The following is a 23,105-nucleotide window of genomic DNA, read 5'->3' as shown; positions in this document are numbered from 1 at the left end:
GATAGCAGCCTACCCACACGCCCTTTACCTGGAAATAACTGCACACAGAAGACGAGAAGCCGCAAATAAGTGCCAGAGATACGGCGAGAGTTGCAGCAAACGACGTGCGACAGCTCGATCGTGATTAACTAATGTTACATGTTGCCCGTGCTATCTAAAATGGGGACAGTTAAAAAGGGGCACGCCATAAACACATCACTTCACGCACAACAGATGAAAACATCTGATGTGATGTCACAGGATCATATCGATGCCACAATGGATTGCACCCATGTCAAGGTTGTTTCATATTTCCAAATTGATTGTGTAGCAGGACTCTGGTGCAAGGTAGTTGGTTCATTATCTTGAAGCAAGTTTTCCCAGCGTGAAAAAAAACGTGACGAAAGACCAAAAAATGAAGAAATACAGATTGCACTCATCTGTGTTTCTTCACAGATGAGCTTGCTTCAAGTTCCTAGGTGCAGTGAGTTGATGTAGATTTTCCTAGCACATGTCTAAAAGAATAACAAGTGCAGGATGTGCAGGCTGCGTCACTGAATATTTGGGGAAGGTGAATGAAGAATTATAAAGATTTCTACGCTTACGCAAAGCAAAGACTAAATGGACACCTTGCTTTACTTACCAGAGAAGGCAATACCTAAGGAAAACTACCCCTGACTTACATCTACTAGTGTCATTCTTTGCTCGACTAATTCTTGGCACCTATGCCTGAAAGTGATTGTTTTGCCAATAGTGTTTCAAATACTCCTTCCTCATCTAAACTCTCATATGATAATGACAAAAAGTAATCTTACAAATTGCCTTGTGGATTATGTACAAAGAAGCAATAGTAATAACCATATGTGAAGCCTACAAAGTCCAGACACTCAACTCTTAAATTGCCCTGTAAAGGATGTAGTCAGCAAGGCACTGCTGTTCGCAAATGTGTACCTAATTGGTTCACGTGAAGAAACTGGTTTACTGCAAACATACAGGCCAAATACAGACATGACACCTTCGTGGGATTAATGCGACGACCATTATTCTCTCTCTTATGAGAGTTTCACCTTTGATTTGAGTACAGCAATGCTGTATCAAGTTATAGATGTATGACAGAAATGCAAGCAGACATACTAAGCGCTTCAAACCGACCTGATTTAGACCAAGGTGACGTCCCACATTGTCCGAGAGGAAGACGATCTCTCCCTCGGCCGACAGCACTAGCAGGACAGCATCCAGGGCCTCCAGAACCGTTGAATCGTAGACACTGCAGGCTGCTGATTTGGCCACTTCTACGAAATACAAGTATGTAATGGCACGATCTTTGTTTATCACAGCTTACATAAAACTGCACATCTTCAAAAGCACTTGAGCCATTGCTAAAGTGCAAAAATATTATTACACTTTAGCCATAACTTTCTTTCAATACTGTAAATTTGTTTTCATACAAAAAAAGCACCATATCTTGGCATTTTTCTACCTGGTCATAGGTATAGATGTAATTGTGCCTTCTGTAAGGTTGTGGCAGACGCACAGTATCCTGTGCGCGTGGCGAGAAAAACTGACTTTTTAAGAAAAACAAAGCTAGCCCACCCATACGTCCATGCCAGCTGCAGGTACTGGGAAACAAACGCATTTGTTCCACGTAAGTCAGCCACAATATGTGGTGAAAAATGTTCACTCTAGTCAAGGCTTACATACTTTGCAGGTGCAAAGCGAACGTAAATGGCCAACAGGAAATGATGACTGTCTGTCAGTACGAACAATCTACACAGCTTGACATGGTAATCATACTGACACCTGAAGCTTCACAAGGCAATAATATCCGCAGTTTTTTCTCATCAATTACATTTCCTGTCCTGCCGCTATAGCTTTAGGTGTGCGATTCTTTCCTCGGCCACGGTCAGCTGGTATTTGCTGATCTACTAAGAGGCTACCAATTCACAGCTGACCCAGTCTACTAGTGCGCTAGCACAGGGGTCTAGGTTAAAACTGTGCAAGACCACCAACTTGATAACCATACTTGACATCTCAATGAGACACATGCCCCAATATTGTAGTGATTTAATAAGTGTCACGTCACTTATGAGTAGTAATTTACCAGGCAATTTCCTACTAGACTCCTTGCGACAGACTGGCCAATTTTCATGTACAAGTTTCTTCTGCTGTCCCACTCAAAAACGTGCGTGCCTGCACATGACCTTCCTTTCACCCAGGGAGTGCCACAGTGGCACAGGCCCTGATAGTGCTGTACTTTCGCAGCTGTTGCTGCAGCCTCTCAATTGCATGTAACCGTGGCCGTGCAAGCATATTAATTCAAGCATGCATCCCATCATGGAAGAAAGATACACTAATGGGCCACATAATGCTCGAGTGGGCTGGCATTGTTCTTTTCTGATCACATACAGGTTACAATGGTTACAACTTCAACATTATTCTTCTTCTAGTCTAGAGTACACTAGAAATGCCCTCCAAGGCTAAAAGCTGCCACAAAGAGCTTTCTTCCTGGACGTCGTTACAAAGGATGTTACGGATTACAGAGCAGCTTTAGCACCGTAAGCAGCATGAGCCCTGGATAATCGTGACAATCAGTGAACAGCACAGACTACTGCATCTGCACAATGGGTTCGACAAACTTTGCATTGTTAGCTAACGCAGTAACCGTGTCGAAGCGTTGGGGTCGCAAGTGTCGGTCGACTTCCAAGCCGGGCCCTTCGGTTCTGCGCTGTTTACTCAAGAATCGAGGCGGCGCGAGATAGGCGGCCACAATCACCTCGCGCGGCGCCCTGAAAGTCAACACAGTGTGGCGCAATGTCCACTGGCCTGTTGACTCTGTGAAGTGCGAAAGACGACAATTGTTGTGATACGAGTGGCCCGTATCGGCATCACACCTGCCGGAAAAGTAATCAAAAGGCTCGATGCAATCCACGGAGGCGGTATGCGCCAATCATCAAACTATGTAATTCCTACACACTGCAGGCTGCCAGCAGAGCAAAGAGAAGAAACTGAGCCGGTTCCGCGCTGTGAAAACCGTCGGACAGCAAAGCTGTAAGCACGCGAGTGTACGTGAGGGCAGACTAAGATGGCTTTTAGTCTAATTTCGAGCGCTATCATGATCACCATCACCATTTCGTTTTACTTATTTCTTTATTCAGTCCCCTTCTGGTCACGTGACCTCTGTAATGCCTACTACTACTACAACTACTACATACTATTACTACTACTACTACTACTACTACTACTACTACTATTATTATTATTACTGCTGCTACTACTACTACTACTACTACTACTACTACTACTACTACTACTACTACTACTACTACTACTACTACTACTACTACTATTACTACTGCTACAACAACTACTACTACTACTACTACTACTACTACTACTACTACTACTACTACTACTACTACTACTACTACTACTACAAATGATGACGACGGCAGCGGCACAGGGTAGATAGATTAAGACAGCATCGCTGCAAAATGAATTATTCTTTTGTGGTAAGTAAGAATAACAACTACTTCTGAGGGGCTATGTGCTTTGTTTGTCAACGAAGTATGAGGCAAACAAATAATAAAGGCAGAGGAAGCAAGGAAGAAGTTAACAGTTATGTGTAAAATGTAAACACAAAGAAGTAGTAATAATAGAAAACAGGATAAATACGGTCGAAGAGACAACTTGCAACAGAGCCTGCATCACTGCACTACATGAGTGGTTTTTTTACTAATTTGGTTACCACTGGCAACCATAATCCCACACCTCAGGGCTTCTTAATCATGAGCTTAAGGTCAGCTGACTGGCCAGTTATCTCCCTATGCTGCTTTATGGCATCAAGGTCACCAAAGTGGAGACCATCGCCATTTAAAAGATGGTCAAGCCTCTTTTTGACCGAAACAAGTGAACTGCAAGTCGACAAAAAAGTTTGCGGAAAGAAACGAAAGATAAAGATTCCAGAATGTGCACAATGCAATCACTGTATTAATAAATGAGCAACTTTTGAGATATGAGAGGGTGGCATATCTGTGTATCTATAGGTGCGAGGATAACAAACCTGCCTTGCCTAAACTGCCCTAATGTGTTTCGGCATCTTGGGTTAATGTTTTAGCGCAATTGAAGAAAAACAACTAGGTACATCTAACAGCAAAAGTTTGTGGGACGTGTAATGTTTGTGAAAGCTATATCCCCGCTCCATCAGGGAACATAACCTCCACATAAATGTTCCAGCCTGTAGTTGGTATGCCAACCTGCATAGTCACCAGCTAGATTAGGAGCTAACACGCACTAATAGAGTCAAAATGTGCATTCGTTGTGGAGCGAACCTTCCATAAACTTTTGATATGAGGTGTACACTGACTTGCAGCTAAAACAGCGGGTACCACAAATCCATGGGGCTCCATTTCGCACATTGGAAGTTAAAAAAAACGTCTGCAGGACAATTGTCGCATGTTGTGAATGAGGTATGGGATCAAATTCGCAAACAGAAAAATCTCATTCCATAATGTGGGAGATAACTGATAAGCCACAAGAGCCTGAACCCTGACAAATAAGGTGGCAAAAATAATGTATATGATACAAAGGTTGTTTTTTGTTTCTCTCTCTTTTTCTCGGAAGCGACTACAACTGCAAAAACATTTGCCAGTCCCATTATGTCACGGGCTTCCCAGACCACTAATTCTTCCAACGTTGAAACTTTCCGCCTTCAACTGAAGTTGTAGATAGCGGGAGATAAAGCCTGAGCATGGGGCTAATCTCTTGACAAGGCAATCATTGTCTGGCTTCCAAATGGCTGCCACTAAAATGGCGCAGCTGTCCCTAATCCCTTGATAGGACACAAAACAAGCAGAAGAGACTACGTGTGTGGCATCTTTCACAGCAGAAGCACGTGGAAGCAATTGGATGACGAGCGAGCAAGTGTTTGGTGCTATTATGCAATCACAGCTCCACACATGATTCATGTTTGCTGGCTACTACTGCAGGCAGAATTAAGGAATTTATGCAGTTCTACGTGAACAAACAAGATAGATGTGCATAGGAAGATGGAGGCTTGAAGTGGAGAAGAATTGTTCAACAGGGAACGCCGCTGGAGTGCAACGTTTAAACGAGTGGACTGTTCAACGAATTGCGTAGGTCAGGCATTGGTCCAGTGTTACGAATGCCTGACCGGTACATCATTTTTGGTCAATATCGGAAGCTTTCTTTCTAACAAATCGTCATAAATTTCCTCGTAGCTTCATGCTACAAAGAGGCAGATGACAGTTTTGCCTCTTTGCAAACAATGACTTTTAAGGGAAGCTTTTATAACTCACGAGATTTTGGCATCGTACGCAAAAGAACCTGGCGCCCAGCGAGCGCAAGGACATGCGGCCCTCGAAGTTGCATCGCTCACATGCGTATTTGCATGCTCCACTTTCCAATAATTGATGCTCTCTTGATCGGGAGCTTGTCGGTGATCGGCCGTTTCTGATATGGCAATTTGATTTTATACCAAGGTGACTTGTCATTTCATCGCTGCCTGGACATGAGCGCATGACCGTCATTACTACCTGTAGCAACTGAAGTGGTGGGCTGCTAAGCACGTGGATCAAGGTCCGATTCCAGGCATGGATGAAGGAAACAGTTAGGAGGGAGCATTGTACAACGCGAATAGAAGGAAAGAAAGTAGTATGTCAGGCATGCACACACCAAGCTCCACTTGCCCCTCTTTTCCCGATACGACAAGGGCTTTTAATTTTTTTATCAAATCGAAAGCTTCCTTTCCAACAAATCCTCCTGAAAATTCCTCTATAGCATCATACTACAAAGAGGCAGACGACAGTCTTGCCTCTTTGCAAACAATGACTTTTACTGATATTAAAAAAACCTTGGATATTCTAAAGATGCACAGGCTGGCGTCACATGGGGTCCACACATCCGTATTCGAGTGTCGCGATTCCAGGGCAACAGAGGCGGCACTTACCAGTTATCGGCTCAAGGATCTCACGCAGCCGCAAGTAGCTGATGGCCAGACGCATGACCGAGGCCTTGTCCAGCTGGCAGGCCACGCTCTCCGGAAGCGGCAGCTGCTGTGACAGCTCAGTGAAGATTTCGGACTCTTTACTGCGCCGACATCGGGCCGCATCCCGTGATTTCTCTTTACGTTTTTCTGAATTTTTGCTGCAAAGAGAGAAGGAAAGCCCGCATAAGGGAAATGCAGTTGGCAAGCGAAACTGGCACAGCCAATCACAAAGCTAGTAAATGCACTCGGTGACAAGATGTTACTCAACACTCACAGGAGAGTACATTTCAAAGTGCCATTTCACAACTTTCGGGTTCGTGCACTTAGCACACAGCTGTTGAAGATAAACAGTACTCACAGGCTGAAACACGAAAATTTAGGGCTAAGTAATGCACTTAATTTCACTTTCCAGCATCTACAGTTAGAGGCATATCGGCATAATTTTGACTCGCACACTTATATCAGGGCTGACAATACCTCTTGTGGCCAGATTTGCCACGTCATGATGCAGTTATCACAAGCGACTACTCATAGCAGTTGTTATACTTAAAGAAAGAACGATGTCACATTTCCATCCGTGAGTACTGAACACACCTGTTGAGTATGCGGATGAAGACGTTATGAAGCAAGCTGAATTTTCACAATGCGTTGTAAATCCCACAAACGTCACAACACACAGTGACCTGAACATGGCATACAGCAGAAATGACCACTTGACCAGTGCCTGTCAGCATAGTGAAGCGTCGTTATGTACGCTGCTTTAAACCACAGTGAAAGTACAAAGCTGAGAGCCATCTATAGAGTGCACTGCCTCAGTTAGACAGTGCAGAATAATGCATTTTCTTGATAAAGAAGCAAACTGCCCAACTAATGCAACTCAATGCAACTGCAACTGCACACTTGACTTGTCACAATGCTCTCTGCCACTGCTTCCATCCGTGGCTCATTTCAGATAAATGCAAAATGTAAATTCAGGAGCACTAAGCAACAAAGTAAGGTGACAGAACAACAAAACAAGGTCAATACTCTTAAGCTGCCATACAATTCGGCTGTGGCAGTGTCAAGGCTGCTGCAATATTGAAATCACTCATTGATGGTGAATGATGGTCACGTTGTATCAGAGTAATGATGCACCATACTATTCAAGCTACTTGCTACTGATGAATCAGCATTCAGATAACCCTGTCTCCTTATATGGATACTCGCAAAACAAAACGTGCAACAGAAGTCTGAAGTGGCCAGTGCAAGCTGGCATTACCAAGCACGGTGTTTGATGAACGAGAACAGTGCACTGCATGACATGCCCCACAGTTTGCCCGTTGCTGCAAGAAAGACGCCTGTGAGACTAAGCTTCCACACACAGAGACAGCTGATAAGAACCTGCTGCAAAAGAAAACCAGAGCGGCAGGAGAGGGGGGAAGGGGAGGAGTCTTGAAAGGAGGGAGACCAGATGCGGCTTCCACAGCATCTGGGGCGTAAAGGATTCAGTTATCAATGCGGCTCCCAATCTCTCCCAACACTGCCGCAAAGTGGAACGAGCCATTTTTCCTGCCGCTCGCACCGCGCAGTGCAAAAGGGGGGCACTGCCACAGCACCGGCCAGCTTGGTATCTCGGGCTTGCCGCTTTAAGCCGCCGCAATCCGACAGTGACAAATTACGGCGCCGTGATGCAAGTGGCCGGCACACAACGGCGTCGCCATGTTCTCACGCGTGTATCTGTTGTATCTTTTTTTTTCTCCAAAGGGGCCTCGAAAAACGTGATGTGAGAACGCTTAGAAAAATGTGTTGCTCTGTTTCGCACTGATTGTAGGTATCTCCTCGAGAAGTTTCGTTTCTTAGATACCGCTTGACAAATGACACATTTCGCTTGTTTGCAAAGTCGCACAGTGCCGAGCGAACAAAGTACCTTTACAGTGTAAGACGCTTGGCAACATGTGTAACACATCAGATTCGTCCATCTGTAGATTATTGTTCACAAGTTTTGTTCGCACGCCACATGGCTTTCGCAACTGAATTCCTTAAAGAAAATAAAGAAAAACAAGGTCGAATAAGACAGTTCCAAATAGCGTGCAAGTACCACAGAACCGATACTGAAGATACCGTCTATCCTCAGACTTCCTCAAGGCCTTGCGTGACGCGAGATTACTAAGCTCTTGCAACTGTTAAGGAGGAAACGTCGCAGGGGTTGGGGGTTAGAAGGCTCATTTGTTATAGCGTGCCACTTTTTCTGTCGTTATGACATCCTCCCACGAAACAGAACAACCCTTCTTCTTCTTCTGCGACTCGAAAGCCACGTGCTCGACGTGCCGCGGCCTGAGCGAAAGAAGCGAGTCACACCACCGCAGAAATTACAAGCCGCGATTAAGGCTTGCCCCGTGCCATCCGGAGGGCCCGCAGGACCAGGTTGTTGCAGATCTGGCCGGTCAGGTTCATTAGAAACCAGACTCTCAGAGCCACCAGAAATCCTACGCATGCCCACTTCCTCGCGACAACCTCTTCCTTTTCATATTTTTTTCTTTAATCTCACGTCGCTTGTCACACACATAAAGATCTCTGAGCACGTCTGCGGTTGCGTCCTTGTTTTTTGTTTCGTTCTGTTCTTTCCAGCTGCGAATTTAATCAGTGATTCGAGAATGAACTGGCCAGGAAATAAAAAAGATACAGTTGACTCTGGCTGCCGCAGACAAGTGGCTGTGAGACTGGAGTGGGAATGTGAGGAACCCCCCCTCTGCAGTGGGAGAGAGAAAGGAGTTGTGTCGAAAACAGGTTCCGCGAGTCTGTACCCTCCTCTCCGAGAGTGGGGGACACGCGCTCAGGGGGGCCCAATTAAAAGTCGCCCTCTCCGCCAGTGACTCGAAAGGAGTCTGAAGAACAGGACCCCCTCTCACCCCTCCGGGGCGAGCCCCGTGGCAAAGGTAATCACATGAAGTACAAGGGCAACCACGGCCGACTTCACACCCGAAAGCACAGGGTGTGCAAATGGAGGCAACAGCGATTGTGTTTTGTTTTCTTTTGGCAAGAGGAAAAACTGCAGTAATTGCTGGATCTTGTGACTTCTTCCAGGAGAGACAGATTTCTAAATGGTTGCACAAGAATACTTGAGCGACTAAAAGAATGTCCGTGATGCAAACAATAAAAAAGTGTCCCAGAGCAAAAAAAAAATTTTTTTTATTCTCTTTCAAGAACTGACTGGAGTAAAGAGCAAAGAAGAATTTATTGGTTCAGGACTTGACATCAGAAAATTACAGTGACAGTTTGTTTGCTCTTGAGACAGAAGAAAAAAAAAGGTTACAACCTGAATTGCAGTATAATAATGAGAAGAAGCCAGTAATATTAACACAAATAAGTGGGAAATTATCAGAAACCTTGCAGAGCTAACTGCTTAATCCTTTCTCAGGTAAACAGCCATATCCCAGTGTGCAGCCACCTAGACTTTCATGAAAGTTTAGTGCAAACGATGACGTTAGAGGGAGGCATTTCAGAAAGTCAGAGAAGCTCTGTCCTGGCGAAAGGACACTAAAGATAATTAAGGTTACGGCTGGAGGGCTTAACATTAGGCTTAACCGTAGGCCCACACAATTCCCTGCTTAACGACTGGAGTATTTGTCAACCTATGCGGTGACGTCACACGAGAACGCGAGCAACATGGCGAGCAATACGTGTGACGTCACAGACTGTCATTGCGCATCAGGGAGGCGAAACGTACGCTCGAAGGGTGCACGAACATGACGCAACAACAACACGGCGCGTGAACGCAACTCGCCATCATGACAGTGACACGTGACAGCGCGGCACACGTGACGGCGTCCTTGTGAGGCCCACACTGGCGCGGGCTATTCGAGAACGTGCACACTGCGCATCAAACATCTCCTTGGTTTTACCAGTCATTTAAGGTCTTGAGCTATTGAAAGACTCTCGCCATACTCTTCCCTCTAAAGCGGTCATTGTCTGGGAAAAAAAAAACTCCTGCCGCAGAAAATTTCGCACAGTTTTCTACGAAAATAGTACACTACATTATGAAATTTCCTCTATAACTGTAGGGGTTTAACGCCCCAAAACCACGATGTGATTATGAGGGGCGCCGTAGCGGAGGGCTCCGGAAATTTCGGCCACCTGGAGTTCTTTAACGTGCTCCTAAATCCAAGTAAACGGGCCTCTAGTATTTCGCCTTCATCGAAAATGCGGCGCCGCCGCGGCTTGGGATTCGATCCCGCGACCTCCGGGTATGAAACGTTCTCTAACGATACGTAGATACCATACAGATAGCACAATCCAGCTCAACTAAATGTCGGATTCTCGACCTGGCATTGAGAGGGCTGCAGAATATGCACGACAGTTTGAGCGGAAACGGGAGTTGTTGGGGCGGCGGTGCTCGCCTCTTAGCAATTTTTCCTACGAAGGTTAAGTCATCCTCCCACAACCAAGGTGCGTCGACGTCTCGAGCGGTTAGCAATGCTAATCTCACTACCACAGGCACCGCCAGGCAGGATATGCGTAAAAAAAAAAAAAATACGTTGCCCGACCAGACGTGATAACGACTCCGGGAAAGTAACAAACGAAGAAAAGGAAGCGTAAGCTGGGGAAGAAGAAGAAGGAGATATGCGTTTCCAGGCCAGACCGTACACGCGCGGCACGTTTGCTAGCGCGTGCAGCACACGAGGTCGCAACGGCGTTCAGCTTCAGCGAACAGTACGGTGCTCCGGGGGAAAACCCTGTTCTGGTGGAGAGATCTGGAAATGACAGACCGACGGATGGATGGAAGGGCACCGGAGATAAAGTAAATAATAAAGCGAGCGAAGTCAAGGCGCCATATGTCACCGCGACTTGTTCCAAGAAAGTAGAGACACCGCGTCGTGCGCGCTTGAAACACCGATAAGACCGCGCCGCTACATCAGCGAAAATTGCGCGGCCGAGCGCTGCAGTCGTCAGCGCAACAAGTTCAGTTGAACCAGGGCCAAAATGAGTCGTGAGATTTCACTGCGAATGAGCTGAACCCTCCCCCGAAACCGACGAAAGCGAATCGCCGTAGCGGCTTTAGCGCCTGTGGCGCTGCGCTGCTGAGTTCGAGGACGCGGGTTCGATTCCCGGTCACGGTGGACGCGTTTCGATGGAGGCGAAACGAAAGAGCACTCCGTACATATGGTATAACCAGCGAAGATATAAAACGTGGTGACCTGCGTGGTGTCTATCAATGGGCTAATGCCGACGGTTCACTAAAGTCTTCCTCAATTATTGTTTACTTCTGTCCAGAAATCTTAATTGGTGTTTGCGCCCGTCCGTGTCTGTTTCGTCCGTTGTCTGAGAAAATTTTGCGCAAGAAGTGTCGATCATGGTGTTTGCCGCCCGTGCGTTCAATTCGTTTTTAATGGACCAGCGGCGACTAGTGGGGATTGCCCCATTTCTGTGCCACATACACGCTAGGATTTCTTGCGCGCATAGAACGGACGAATTTTGGTTCGGACTATACATACACAACCTCGCTGTAAAAAGAAACACCCGTGTACTTATAGATTTTTGGTACACGCTAAAGAATCCCACACAGGTATTTAAAATTAATTCGGAGCCCCACCACTACACGGCGGCGCGCCCCATATTCGTATCGCATTTCTGGCGCGCGCGAAACCCCGAAAATTTTAATTCTAACACCGAACCAGAGAGGTGTGTTTAGTTTGCTTTGGTGTTTATTTACGGAGGACGCACACATTCTCGCTGTAAACGATTAACCAAGTGTCCGTGCTGCTCTGTTCCAGCGATGCAAGCAGCTTGACACCATCTCACGTGGACATGCCAAGGGTTACAATCGGAACGCTCCCGTCCTACAGTGACACGACCATCTATGACCGCCGGATACATGATAACAGATTCCACAAAACACTGCTTCACTTTATACACAACACCAGTCTTACGGCAAACACACGATATAGATAGACTTGCCTTAAGGGCAAGTATATATCCCAATAAAAAAAAAAACTGCAGTGGCTTAGCTCGGCTATGCCAGGATATACGTAGCGTTAGCCAAAGGTTCAGCTGATTATTCTTAGCTTTCCAGATTGTCTAGGATTATTAGCCTTCTTCTGTTCATTCTTCGTACGCTGAACCGCTAATTGCCAGGCAACTATGCTTCGGGATCCGATGAGATAAGCTTCTCGGCTCTTCTGCGCCGTCGAGCAGCATTTGCGCTCTCCTTCTCCATGGCGTTACCCACATGCAAACGCCAGCCAGAGGCGCTATCAAGCGGCTCCAGCACAGTGTCAGACGGCGACTGCACAGCGAAGGCGAATGGCTGCGCACGCGCCGGTGCCACTGTGTCTATGGCTACGACGTCACTTCTCTCGAATGCGGCGCAGACCAGCAGCGGCGAGCCGCACGCGGCGGTGTCGGAGAGCGCGTGAGATGCCAGCTCCGGTACAGTGTACAGTTCTAGTACACTCTAGCTCCGGTGACCCAGCTGTGTGACATCACTGATCTTCGCGCATGCGCAGCACGGCTCATGACCCTCCACGCGAAATCGTCTCCTGCTAGGCAAGTGTAGCTAACGCTACAAAAAGTGTCAATCATCATTGGAACGTGTCATATAAGAAAAGACGTTAAATTTTCGCTAAAGCAACAGCTCTGAGACAAAGCACTGAAGACTGCGATAATATTACTAAGAGTTAATTCATAAGAAAGGCGCCTTGAGAAAGTGCAAGGTCGTCCACGAGAGCGCATGCCGACACGTAATGAGAATTCCAACAATCAAAGCATGCAATTAACCATAGCGGCAACAACAGTTGTCGGCGACGTGCCAAGGGATGGTGCGCGTTTATTATTATTTTTTTTATGACGCTACGGCCAGGAGCGGTCAAATATAGTTCCAGAACAATGTTCCAATAAAGGTGGCATACACATAATGATTGTGATGATGTGATGATGACGTTGCAAGATGCGAAGTTACAGTCTGGTAGAAATGGCCGGCAATTGTGTTCCAGCGTTGTGAGAAATTGCGTTGTGAAACAAGAAGCGTATACGTCGTGAAACGGAGGCCGCATAAATGGCCGTAAAATTACCGGCTCGCAAAGTGGCTCAAATTACATTCTACGAAGGCACGTGCGGCGCACACAGTATTATAAGGTCTATAGACCTTAAGCGTTCACAATAAATGGACATGGATTGGCGTGAAGCGCTTATTAGAGGACCGCTATACACCACTCTCAAGTTCAAACGACGATGATAACAGTTTCTCTACCTCCCTCGTTTTTCGCCCAACGGGCGCCATATTCTCTTCGCCCCTTACTTCTTATAGAAGACACGTGGAAATTACAAACGACCGTAATATTCGCCAGGTTGAAATTGCGACTGCGTGGCGAAAAGCGTGAGAGCAAGGGGCTGTTATTGCGGACACTGTCAAACTCCGCCATATTGTCAAAGTTCGCAATGGCGGCATTTTCAAGCCAATCAGAGAGGCTGTAGCGGTCCCCTGGGCCAGTCATAGTTGACCAATAGCGGAATTTAACGACGTATACAGAATAGCATCCCAGATGGATCAGAACTACATTTCTCATATATATGAGAACTAACCGAGAGCTTGTACAGTATGCCGCAGGTGGCGCCACTTGCGTCAGGTTGATGACGTCACGAGGTGTTATGAAAACCCAGCCAAAAACCGGGGCGGAATAGTGCGATAGCTCTTTGAATTATCAGAGGTGGTCCATGGCACAGTGAAAACAGAGAAAGGCGTGAAGAGGAAAGGCAGGGAGGTTAACAAGATGGCTCATGTGCGGTTCGCTACCCTGCGCCAGAGTGGGCAAATAGGGATTGCAAAAAGAACGAATAGCATAATTTAATTAATATCTGGGGTGTTACGTCCCAAAACCACGATATGATTATGAGAGACGCCGTAGTGGAGGGCTCCGGAAATTTCGACCGTCTGGTGTTCTTTAACGTGCACCTAAATCTAAGTACACGGGCCTCTACGATTTCGCCTCCATCGAAATGCGACCGCCGCGGCCGGGATCGAACCCGCGACCTTCGGGTCAGCAGCCGAGCACCGTAACCGCTACACCACCGCGGCGGACAGAACGAATAGCATAAATGAGGAGGATAAAATAAAAGCAGGGCGGATAGTTTCACCCTGCACTGGGAAAGGGGAGGAAATGTTTGAGAGGAGAAAAGAAAGACTACAGGCCTACTGCGGTGGCGCGCGGACGTTGTAACAGTTCTATGCTCACGGAAATTTCGTTGTAAAAGGGTTGTGCTCGGTACCGCAAACAGTCCATCAGCCCGGTAGATTTGGTCCAGGGGTCCATTAAAAGGGCTCGTAAAAAAAAACAAAAAACTCTGCAAATGCAAAGAAAGAGCGCGTTATCCTCTCCCGGCGTTTCCCGTCTTTTCGTCGCAGTTCGCGACGCCAGCAGTCCGTTCACGTGAAGTCACGAGGAAATAAGCTATCGATTGGTCCGTACACGAGGGATATCAGTTACGAACTGTCTCCTACCCTGTTTCCAATGCAGCCACTCGACCGTTCCGCCTCGTCTCGCGTGAATATCGTGCGCGATCAACTTGATTTCACTTCGTTTTGTGCATTTTCCACTGCGCAAGCGGAGATAACAGCGTGTAACTGGAAAGAGCGATATCCTGATAGGCTCATCGTTTAGTGCTGACGTTGTCCGCGTACTTTATGAAGAAATAAGTGGCGAGGAGGATACAGCGCCTGTAGGAAGGGTAGAGTGAAGGCGAGAAGGAAACCACTCTCTCGTCTTTGAACTCGGGAGTGCTTTAGGCACAGTTTCCTAAAATTAACTAGAGCGGAGTCTGGCGCTGCGATCGTTCAGCGACCATGGTAGGGTGGCTAGCCATGGGAATGATGGGTAGTACACGGATTTGCCTAATCTTCGTGCTTACGGCTTCGACCGTGCCACTTGTGGCTTTTTTTATTGCCGCGTTTTGGCGTTCGTTTCAGATAAAAGAATAGACCGTTGTGAACTTCGTGACCAGATTTGAATTGGTGAGCCTAAAAAAAGTTAAAGTGGTGAAGTTGGAACTGCTCACTTTTGCTGAACTTCGTTTTGCGACAAAGCGGATGCAGGCGACGCGGAGCCAAACGGAGCCGAAAGAACGAAGTTTAGACAAATCCGTGTACTACCCATCATTCCCATGCTGGCCGAAGCGCCATGCGTTGCAGCTCCCATAAACACTAGCACCAGAGTTCCCTATAGTAAGTATTGTAGGAAACTCTATGGCGTTAGGAGCAATTTAACATACGTCCGTGCGCTACTTACGACATTCCAGAATACAATCGCCGCTCGCGTGCGCATCAGAGAATTTGCAGCGCTATTCGCATCGCCGAGTGCCAATCTGATTAGACAAGTCTGTTTTCGTAAGCCACCGTACTTTCGCCACGGTTTCGCTGACAACGTGTCTACCTCCGAAGCGATAACTTGATAACGGTTGATACCGTGGTGAAAAGCGGTCACTGACTGAAGGCAAAACAATAATTGTACGCGTAAACAATGTGTTAACGTGATTCAGCACGTTTAACATAACAGGATATGGTTGTGAAGCTCCTTTGATAATTTCTAGCGAGCGTAGCCCCTCTCAAGTGAAGTTTCATCGCGCGAATGTAATGACAAAGAGGAGATTGTGAAAATGCATTCTTTTGAGAATTTGATCCGTTCCAATTGGCCAATAACAGCGGGCCAGTCAGTGAAAAGGGGCCCCGTTTGCACCCCCTGCCGACGCCCATGCCGGCATCATGATTAACTATTTCTGAGCAAAAACTTTTCTGCGAATTTCTGCGAAATGCTTCACTGATCAGTCGCGGACGCCCGACAAATCAAAACTGGTTCGACAACGTAATAATTCAGAACGAGTTCTACCCACAAAATATTATTTATACCAGGAACTATAGTATAGCACTAAGTTCGCCAGGATACTTTGAGCATACCTATAACTGGCCGCCGCATTTATACAAAATGGTATTTGAGTTACTTGGAAGGCGGTACTCATACCATCAGATTGACGCTGACCACTGGCGTTGCCAAAAAGAAAAAGGAAGGGGGGGGGGGGGTGTTCAACTCCTCACTCCCCCAGAATTTTTTCAGTTTTGCATAAAAGCTCACGCATGAACATACAATAAGAATGGTTGAACCCCCCCTCCCTCCCTCTCCGCATTCCACCGAAAAAATTTCTGGCCACGCCCCTATCGCTGACCATTCGCGAGTATAACAGTATAACACAATGCGTTGAACGGCTATAGTTGGTGCTTATCCTTATTAACTTTTAGCGCAACAAAACGACACAACACCAACATGAACAACAGGACACAGCGCTATGTCCGGTCGTCTTGTGTCGTTTTGTTGCGCTAAAAGCCACGATTGGCGAGTATGACTGACAGCTGTGCAGCCCAGAGGCCATTAGAACAAGTGGAAGGCGGGGGAGGGAGGGCACAGAAACGCCGCTTGAGCAAGCATCGACACTCCTTCAAAAGCCAGCTCTGAGAACGGAATAGCGGGGTGTGTACACCATGGCCGTAACTAACGAATGACGCGGGGAGACATCGCAAATGCCCGCACGTCCGAATGATAATGGGCTAGCCTTCCGTGTGTGCCGCTCTTTCTCGTAGGCGGACAGGTGTAACGAGCGTGACGCAATGCAATGACGTCGTTAGCGGTCGCCCCACACATTAAGAAAAAAAAAAGGTGTCGTTTGACTCCTCTTTGCTACTATACATGTGACTCTCACATGTATGACTCTCTTTAGAGATACACGTGACTCTCTTTTGGAGAGTCGTGCGTTCTTTGCTACATATGTGACTCTCACATGTATGACACTCTTTAGAGAGATGCACTGACTCTCTTTTGGAGAGTCGCGCGTCCCACGACTCTCCAAAAGAGTCAACGTGTCTCTCTAAAGAGAGTCATACATGTGAGAGTCACATGTACAGTAGCAAAGAAGAATCAAACGACACCTTTTTTTCTTAGAGTGGAGGGCAGCGGCAGTTACGTTGCAACACGCTCTTCGTTTATGGTTCATTAAATGCCAAACTTCGAAAAAGAGAATCCGCGGCTGCTTCAAAATTAAAGGCGAAAAAAAAAACTCTTAAATTGGTAGTCAACTCAATTATTGCAGTAAGAACGAATGAAGACGATGCTGGTGTTACAGCAGTGGATAGCCAACGATTGCAACCACTTAACCATAGTTCACTAACACTTGCCGACACTATTCGTAATCTATACAACACACGCTAACGTTAGTTACTGCTAACGAGAGCTGGAAGTAAGCAAGCAAACGGGACAGTCTAAGTTATAAAGGGTGCTCTTATAAAGACTTGGGCATGTTGGTAGGACATAATCAGGGGCGTAGCCAAGGGGGGGGGGGGTTCAAACCCCCCTCGAAATTTTTCAGTTTTGCTTGCGTATATATGCACGCACACATACAAACGCACGCACGAACATACATAAAGTATAGTTGAACCCCCCCCCCCCCCCCCGGAAAAAAATTTCTGGCTACGCCCCTGGACATAATAAATGTAACAGCGCAGCAGACAAGGACTAGTGCAGAACGCACGCACAGCGCTGAGATGTGCTCTTCGATAGTCCATGTCCGTTGCGCTGTTCTTACATGTATCAAGTTTAAGTCACGTGACACAGTGAGAGACTACGTTAGAGCGAAGCTGTTTAGTTGAATGCTGTTGGTGTGGCTCGAGCCGCTCGACATACCCGCTACGGGGGTGGATTGGCCACGAATCGAGAGGTAGGAAAATAGGAAAACTTACGGGAAATTGTGTAAACAAACGGAGATACTAGACCGGCGATTTATTTTCTTAACGGGACGGGCAATAATAACAGAGTTTGTTTACTTAATGTTTTCTTTTTAAAGTTACTTCGTATCTTCGGGACCAGGCCACATTCTTCGTGGGAGATCGGGCATCAGACACCGACACAAAGTGCGAGCGAGAGAGGCCAAGAAAAAAAAATTGTTTAATTGAGAAAGAGAGGGAGAGAAGTAAAGGGAACGTATACGTTCGGTTTGCTACCCTCAACGAATGAGCGAAACACGTGCGCCACAAGTCAGCGCGCCAGAAACGACACTTTCTTTCGCGTCCCTCATCCTTCGCTTGATAATACGTCCGGCCATCATCAACACCATCAGCCTGTGGTCACGGGAACGGCCTGCCAACCATCACGCTCGGCTAAGTGCGAGGGCGCGTAATATATTACGGCCGCGACGCTTTTATCTCGGTGTCCGAGTAGGAGCAAATGGCGCAATACCCCTGGTATCAGTGGCTCGCCTGATACGACCCACTTGCACGCTTCGCACTTTTTTTTATAGGGGAGAGAGAGAGTGAGGGAGTCCTTGTGGCGCGTGATCGGCCGTCATCTCGCTTTCAGCTTGGCTACACACAGATCGACGGCGCGCGTGAAGAAAGCGAGAGAAGAGTAAATAGGCGGTGTCACACGTTGACTGCCGATCGCGATCGAGCCCGATCAGGATCGAATTTCTAAACTCTGATTGGATCCCTTCTGCAGCTTGCGTAAAGGAGCCAACCATTATCGTGAAATTCGATCCGGATCAGCCCCGATAGCGGTCAACAGTGAACGTGTGATACCGGTATAAGTTAACTATCATCTGCAGAGATATCGTCGTCACTTAACTTTACTACTTGAAGAACCGATCTAGGGGGTACTACGTCGGTCAGGGGTCTCGATAGAGGACCGGCCCGCACATGAATGTCTTCAACTCGCCCCCCCCCCCTTTTTTTTTTCTTGATGGGTAGGTTCATAAGATACACAGACGTGACTCGTCACAAGCTTTTCTTTTTTCTGAGTCACCCCATGTGGTCATTGTGTGTCGAAACATAACCGTGGAACAAAAACTATATTTCAGAATCAGCGTCTAGATTTTAGTCAATTCAATGAAGCCACAGCGCTGAAAACACAAGGACCAAGGGAGAGGACGGGACGTGCGCTACTCACAATTGATCTTTCTTTTTTTTAATTTTTGAAACGTGTACTTATACCAAAGATGAGGAGAGCAAAAAGTGTATCAAAAAATGCAAGCCAGCGTCACCCAGCTATGCGATTTCCTTTGTGCTCAGAGTAATCGAGCGGGCGCTGCTTCGGGACATCGATAAGAAGGACACGTGGGAGAGGAGTCGAGGCAAATCTGATTGCAAACGAAGATGCCAACTGCGTCAGCGCTCCCTCAATTACTCGGAGCATAAAGGAAATGGCAAATCTGGATGATCCTGGCCTGCACGTTTGATATATTTATTGCTGTCCACGTCTTCGTTATAAGTACCGCGCGTTTCCAGTGTGCGATCCTATACTGTGCGATCATTAATAATATCTGGGGTTTAACGTCCCAAAACCACGATATGATTATGAGAGACGCCGTAGTGGAGGGCTCCGGAAATTTCGACCACCTGGGGTTCTTTAACGTGCACCTAAATCTAATACTGTGCGATCAGTATACTTGAATACTCAAGTATACGGTTTGGGATCCCTGGTCACAAACGAACATGGACAAGCTGGAAAATAATACAGAGTAGAGCCGTGCGGTTTGTATCTCGAAATTATTCAAGGCAATTCAGAGTATCTGAGGCAAAAAAGAAAAAAAAATTAATTGGATGGGACAGTCTTCAAAGACGACGGTTCGCTCATAAATTGAAATTATTCCACGACATCTACCATTCACGAGCAGGGATTGATCGGACGAAATGCTTGCATGGCCCCGATTACGTGTCCGCGAGAGTGCATGACGATCTAAAAGTGACAGGAATATTCTGTAAAAGCGCCGCGTATAACAAATCATTTTTCGCCAATACAATGAGAGCGTGGAATCGGCTACCCAGTGACATTGTGAAGATGAGTTCAAATGCCGCGTCTGTCGAGGCGCTCAATGATGCTGTTGTATAGGTATGACAATGTTGTGCTGTAATAGTATGGTTATGATCACACGTTGTGGTGTTTACTCCATGTAACCTGTACTTTGTGTTATGTGCTTCGTGCAAATCCCCCCACTGTAATAATGCCTATGAAGGCGCTGTGGGTATTTTGATAAATAAATAAATAAATAAATAAATAAATAAATAAATAAATAAATAATAAATAAATAAATAAATAAAAATCAGTTACTAGCGCATGTCCTGTCCGCTTCCTTGGTCCCTGTGTTTTAAGCGCTATGGCTTCACTGAATGTAGCGAAACTAGCCCAAAAGACTGTACTCTTAGATATTAGTCCTTCTGCAGATCAGCATCGATATGTTTCTCGAGACCTGACGTCAAGTCCCCTTCAGAAATGACACGAATATGAGATAAACCACCTCCGATAATTTTTTAGCATTTCAAGTAAACGCGTGCATCGAGTTCAGAATGCCGTCACGATCAATAATGCCAAACGCGGGAGCGCCATGAGCCGCGGGCGCGCCACAAATTTCAAAGAAACAATCCCTCGTCCTCTCTGGGCCTTTCGGTAATCTCCAGCGTAGGCCATGACGTCAACATTCGCGTCCGGCCATGTCACCCATGAAAAGAGCCTGTTTGTCTACTCGCAGGTACGCGTGCTCGCCGCTGTTCCTCCTCGCACGGTGAGGACGAACACTCGGCCAGGAGGAGAGACGAGCCGACGAACGGAGCGTAGCGAAGGAAAGAGCGAAACGTGCGAGGGCCTCCTTTGGATCATCAAACGCGTGTAACTCCGCTATTACGGCACAGTTTCGAAAAATTCTCGCGGCTACGTGTTTGTTGAAGACCCGTGCACAACTGCAACACCACCACTTTATTTCGACCTCTCGGTGCTTTATATAGGGCCCCCTTAAAATGGCAACTTTAGCTGGCATTTCGTTCAAACTCGCCGTACTCCATCCCATCTCCGGGTCCTTTTACTCCCATGCTCCATCCCACATTGCTGACTGCCGTTCATTCAAGTGACAATAGCACCTCCATTTCCATCCCTTATAATTTCTTTTAACTGTACGCGTTTGCCATACGGCTTACGGTGGCAAAATAAATGCGTGCAGTCCCTCTTCGTGAAGAGACAGGTTACATAAGTGTCCCGATGACCCTATCTCCCTAATTAAAATAAAACAACCACTTACTGCACGGAAATTCCCGCTACGCAGACCTCGACGATACAGAGATTTCTTCACTCTGTCTGATTAATGTCCCCGCATATATACATGCAGGAAGAGGGCAACTCTAGCCATTCTTTCCGCAAACTTCGTGGGACGGGAAAGGCGTTCCCAGAGGGCGAGCCGAAATTCCGGAAATTCGTTCCCGAATGAAGTAATTAATTTCGTCGATATCATTTATCAGGTCTAAGAGGGTGGACGGTACTTCGAGCGTTTCAACAGCACAACCAACCAAAGGTGAGCCCCGTAATGAGGCTTACACGATACACGCGGAAGGGGTAATTTTTAATTGCTTTCTCATTAGCCTTATCTCACAACGGCGAGCACTTACGATGCGCACTCTGCCCCGCAAGACGAGCGAAAGAAAGAAAGAAAGAAAGAAAGAAAGAAAGAAAGAAAGAAAGAAAGAAGAAAGAAGAAAGAAAGAAAGAAAGAAAGAAAGAAAGAAAGAAAGAAAGAAAGAAAGAAAGAAACGAACGAACTCCGCTAACGTCAGATGCCGAAGAGATAACCGCTAGGTGGCGCCACCACGCTAATTCTCACCTCTACAGAGTTAGGACAAACACGCAGAAACACGGGGGAGGCGTGAATTACAGAGACGAATTAGAAAGCAGTTTTTCTTGTCTCCTAGTTGGTCTCGCGTGTGAGAGATCGCGCGTAATGCGCATGCGCGGACACATGCCCAAGGCGGAGTCGCCAGACGGATGTTTTTTTTTTTTCCTTCTTATATTTTCAACGACGCGCGTGTGAAACGTCGTACGGCTGCGGTGGCTTGGCGGTGAGTTATGACACAAGCAAGGGAAATAAATCGCACCCCCAGCCACGGTGGTGCTCGGTCAGCCACGGCAATTAAGCTGATAACCCGGACTGCATGGAGGCCAGCATGTATACCGTACCCCCCCCCCCCCCCCCCCACACACACACACATACGCCTTCTGACTTTACTTCTTCAACTGACCAACTGCGCATGCACATTCCACCTCACTCTCTCTTCCATACTCCTCTCTCCCACAAGCAGGCCCGACTCAGAGCGCGCGCGCCTCCTTAAAAATATTTTTTTCATATTCATTAACTCCGGGAAACCACGCCGTCGGTCCGGCGCGGCGCGCTCCCACGAAGAGGAAAGAGACCGCGCTTGTTGCCAAAGTCTGTGTCTCTCTCGCAAGAAGAGTTGCGCGGCGTTATTAAAGCATAACTCGATGCCGAAGGAAAGTGTAGGGGCCAACGAGGCGGGGGAGAGGTTGACAAGATCTGACAAGGTCACGGCGTGGCGCAATCGGCCGGCGCTCGGCAGGCCGGTGGACGACTGCTGATGACCGATCCGTCGCTCGGGCATTCGAATCACGCAACATATTCCTTTCCTTTTTTGCTTTCTACCTCGGCCTTAACTCCTGCGATGGAGACGCGGCCCGGCTGAAGAGGGGAGGGGGTGGATGGGTTGCTGTGGAATAATTTGGGGGAGGGGGGCTGTCGGGTCCTCCAAGAGGGGTGTTTTGAGGGCTTGTATATGTAAAACACTGGATGTGTAAAATAATGGATAGGTGGGCTCGTTGGTACTGCATAATGGAATAAAACTAAGAACGCTGGGGTGTGTGTACATCTACCCTTGTCCTGTGTCTTTATTTTTGCGCTCTAAGTTTTATTCCCTAGATATGAGCCCTCCTCGGATGTAAAGTAAATTGGGAGTTTTAGAAATGGCGTTCCTAGTGTCAGAGTGTCAGTTTGTTCTCAATTTTCTCGGTGTTTGAGTATTACCGGGTAAAGGTGGCGGATTGTCGGATTGGTGGCGCCGACTGTCAGCAAGGAGATCAACCAGGCGAACACAGAAACTAATACTGCAGTAACCATACGCATGCAAGTTCACTGGTAGTGTTAATTTTTGGCAGCAGCGAAATTGCGAATGTGAAAACTAAAGTTTGTCCGCAAACTTCGCGTTTGCGGGTTACGGGACTACTGGAAACGTTAGCGTTAGTGGCTTCAGCAGTGGCGCCACCTAGTGGTGCACAGATCAACC

General features: G+C 47.0%; 1 protein-coding gene across 1 annotated transcript in view; it reads right to left on the bottom strand.

Annotated features, from left to right (window-relative positions):
* The window catches only part of LOC119373898 (hypoxia-inducible factor 1-alpha), a 213,285-nt gene that overhangs the window by 112,000 nt on the left and 78,180 nt on the right, over positions 1-23,105 (bottom strand). Inside the window, exons 2-3 of the mRNA XM_037643956.2 lie at positions 5,945-6,141; positions 1,132-1,271 (exon numbers count right to left, since the gene is read on the bottom strand). Coding sequence (XP_037499884.1) covers positions 1,132-1,271; positions 5,945-6,141 — 337 coding nt within the window. The remainder of the gene's footprint in view (positions 1-1,131; positions 1,272-5,944; positions 6,142-23,105) is intronic.

Source organism: Rhipicephalus sanguineus, chromosome 11, assembly GCF_013339695.2.
Source record: "Rhipicephalus sanguineus isolate Rsan-2018 chromosome 11, BIME_Rsan_1.4, whole genome shotgun sequence".
Lineage (NCBI taxonomy): Eukaryota > Metazoa > Arthropoda > Arachnida > Ixodida > Ixodidae > Rhipicephalus > Rhipicephalus sanguineus.
The sequence above is the reverse complement of the archived record's forward strand: the minus strand, read 5'-3'. Positions and strand labels throughout refer to the sequence as shown.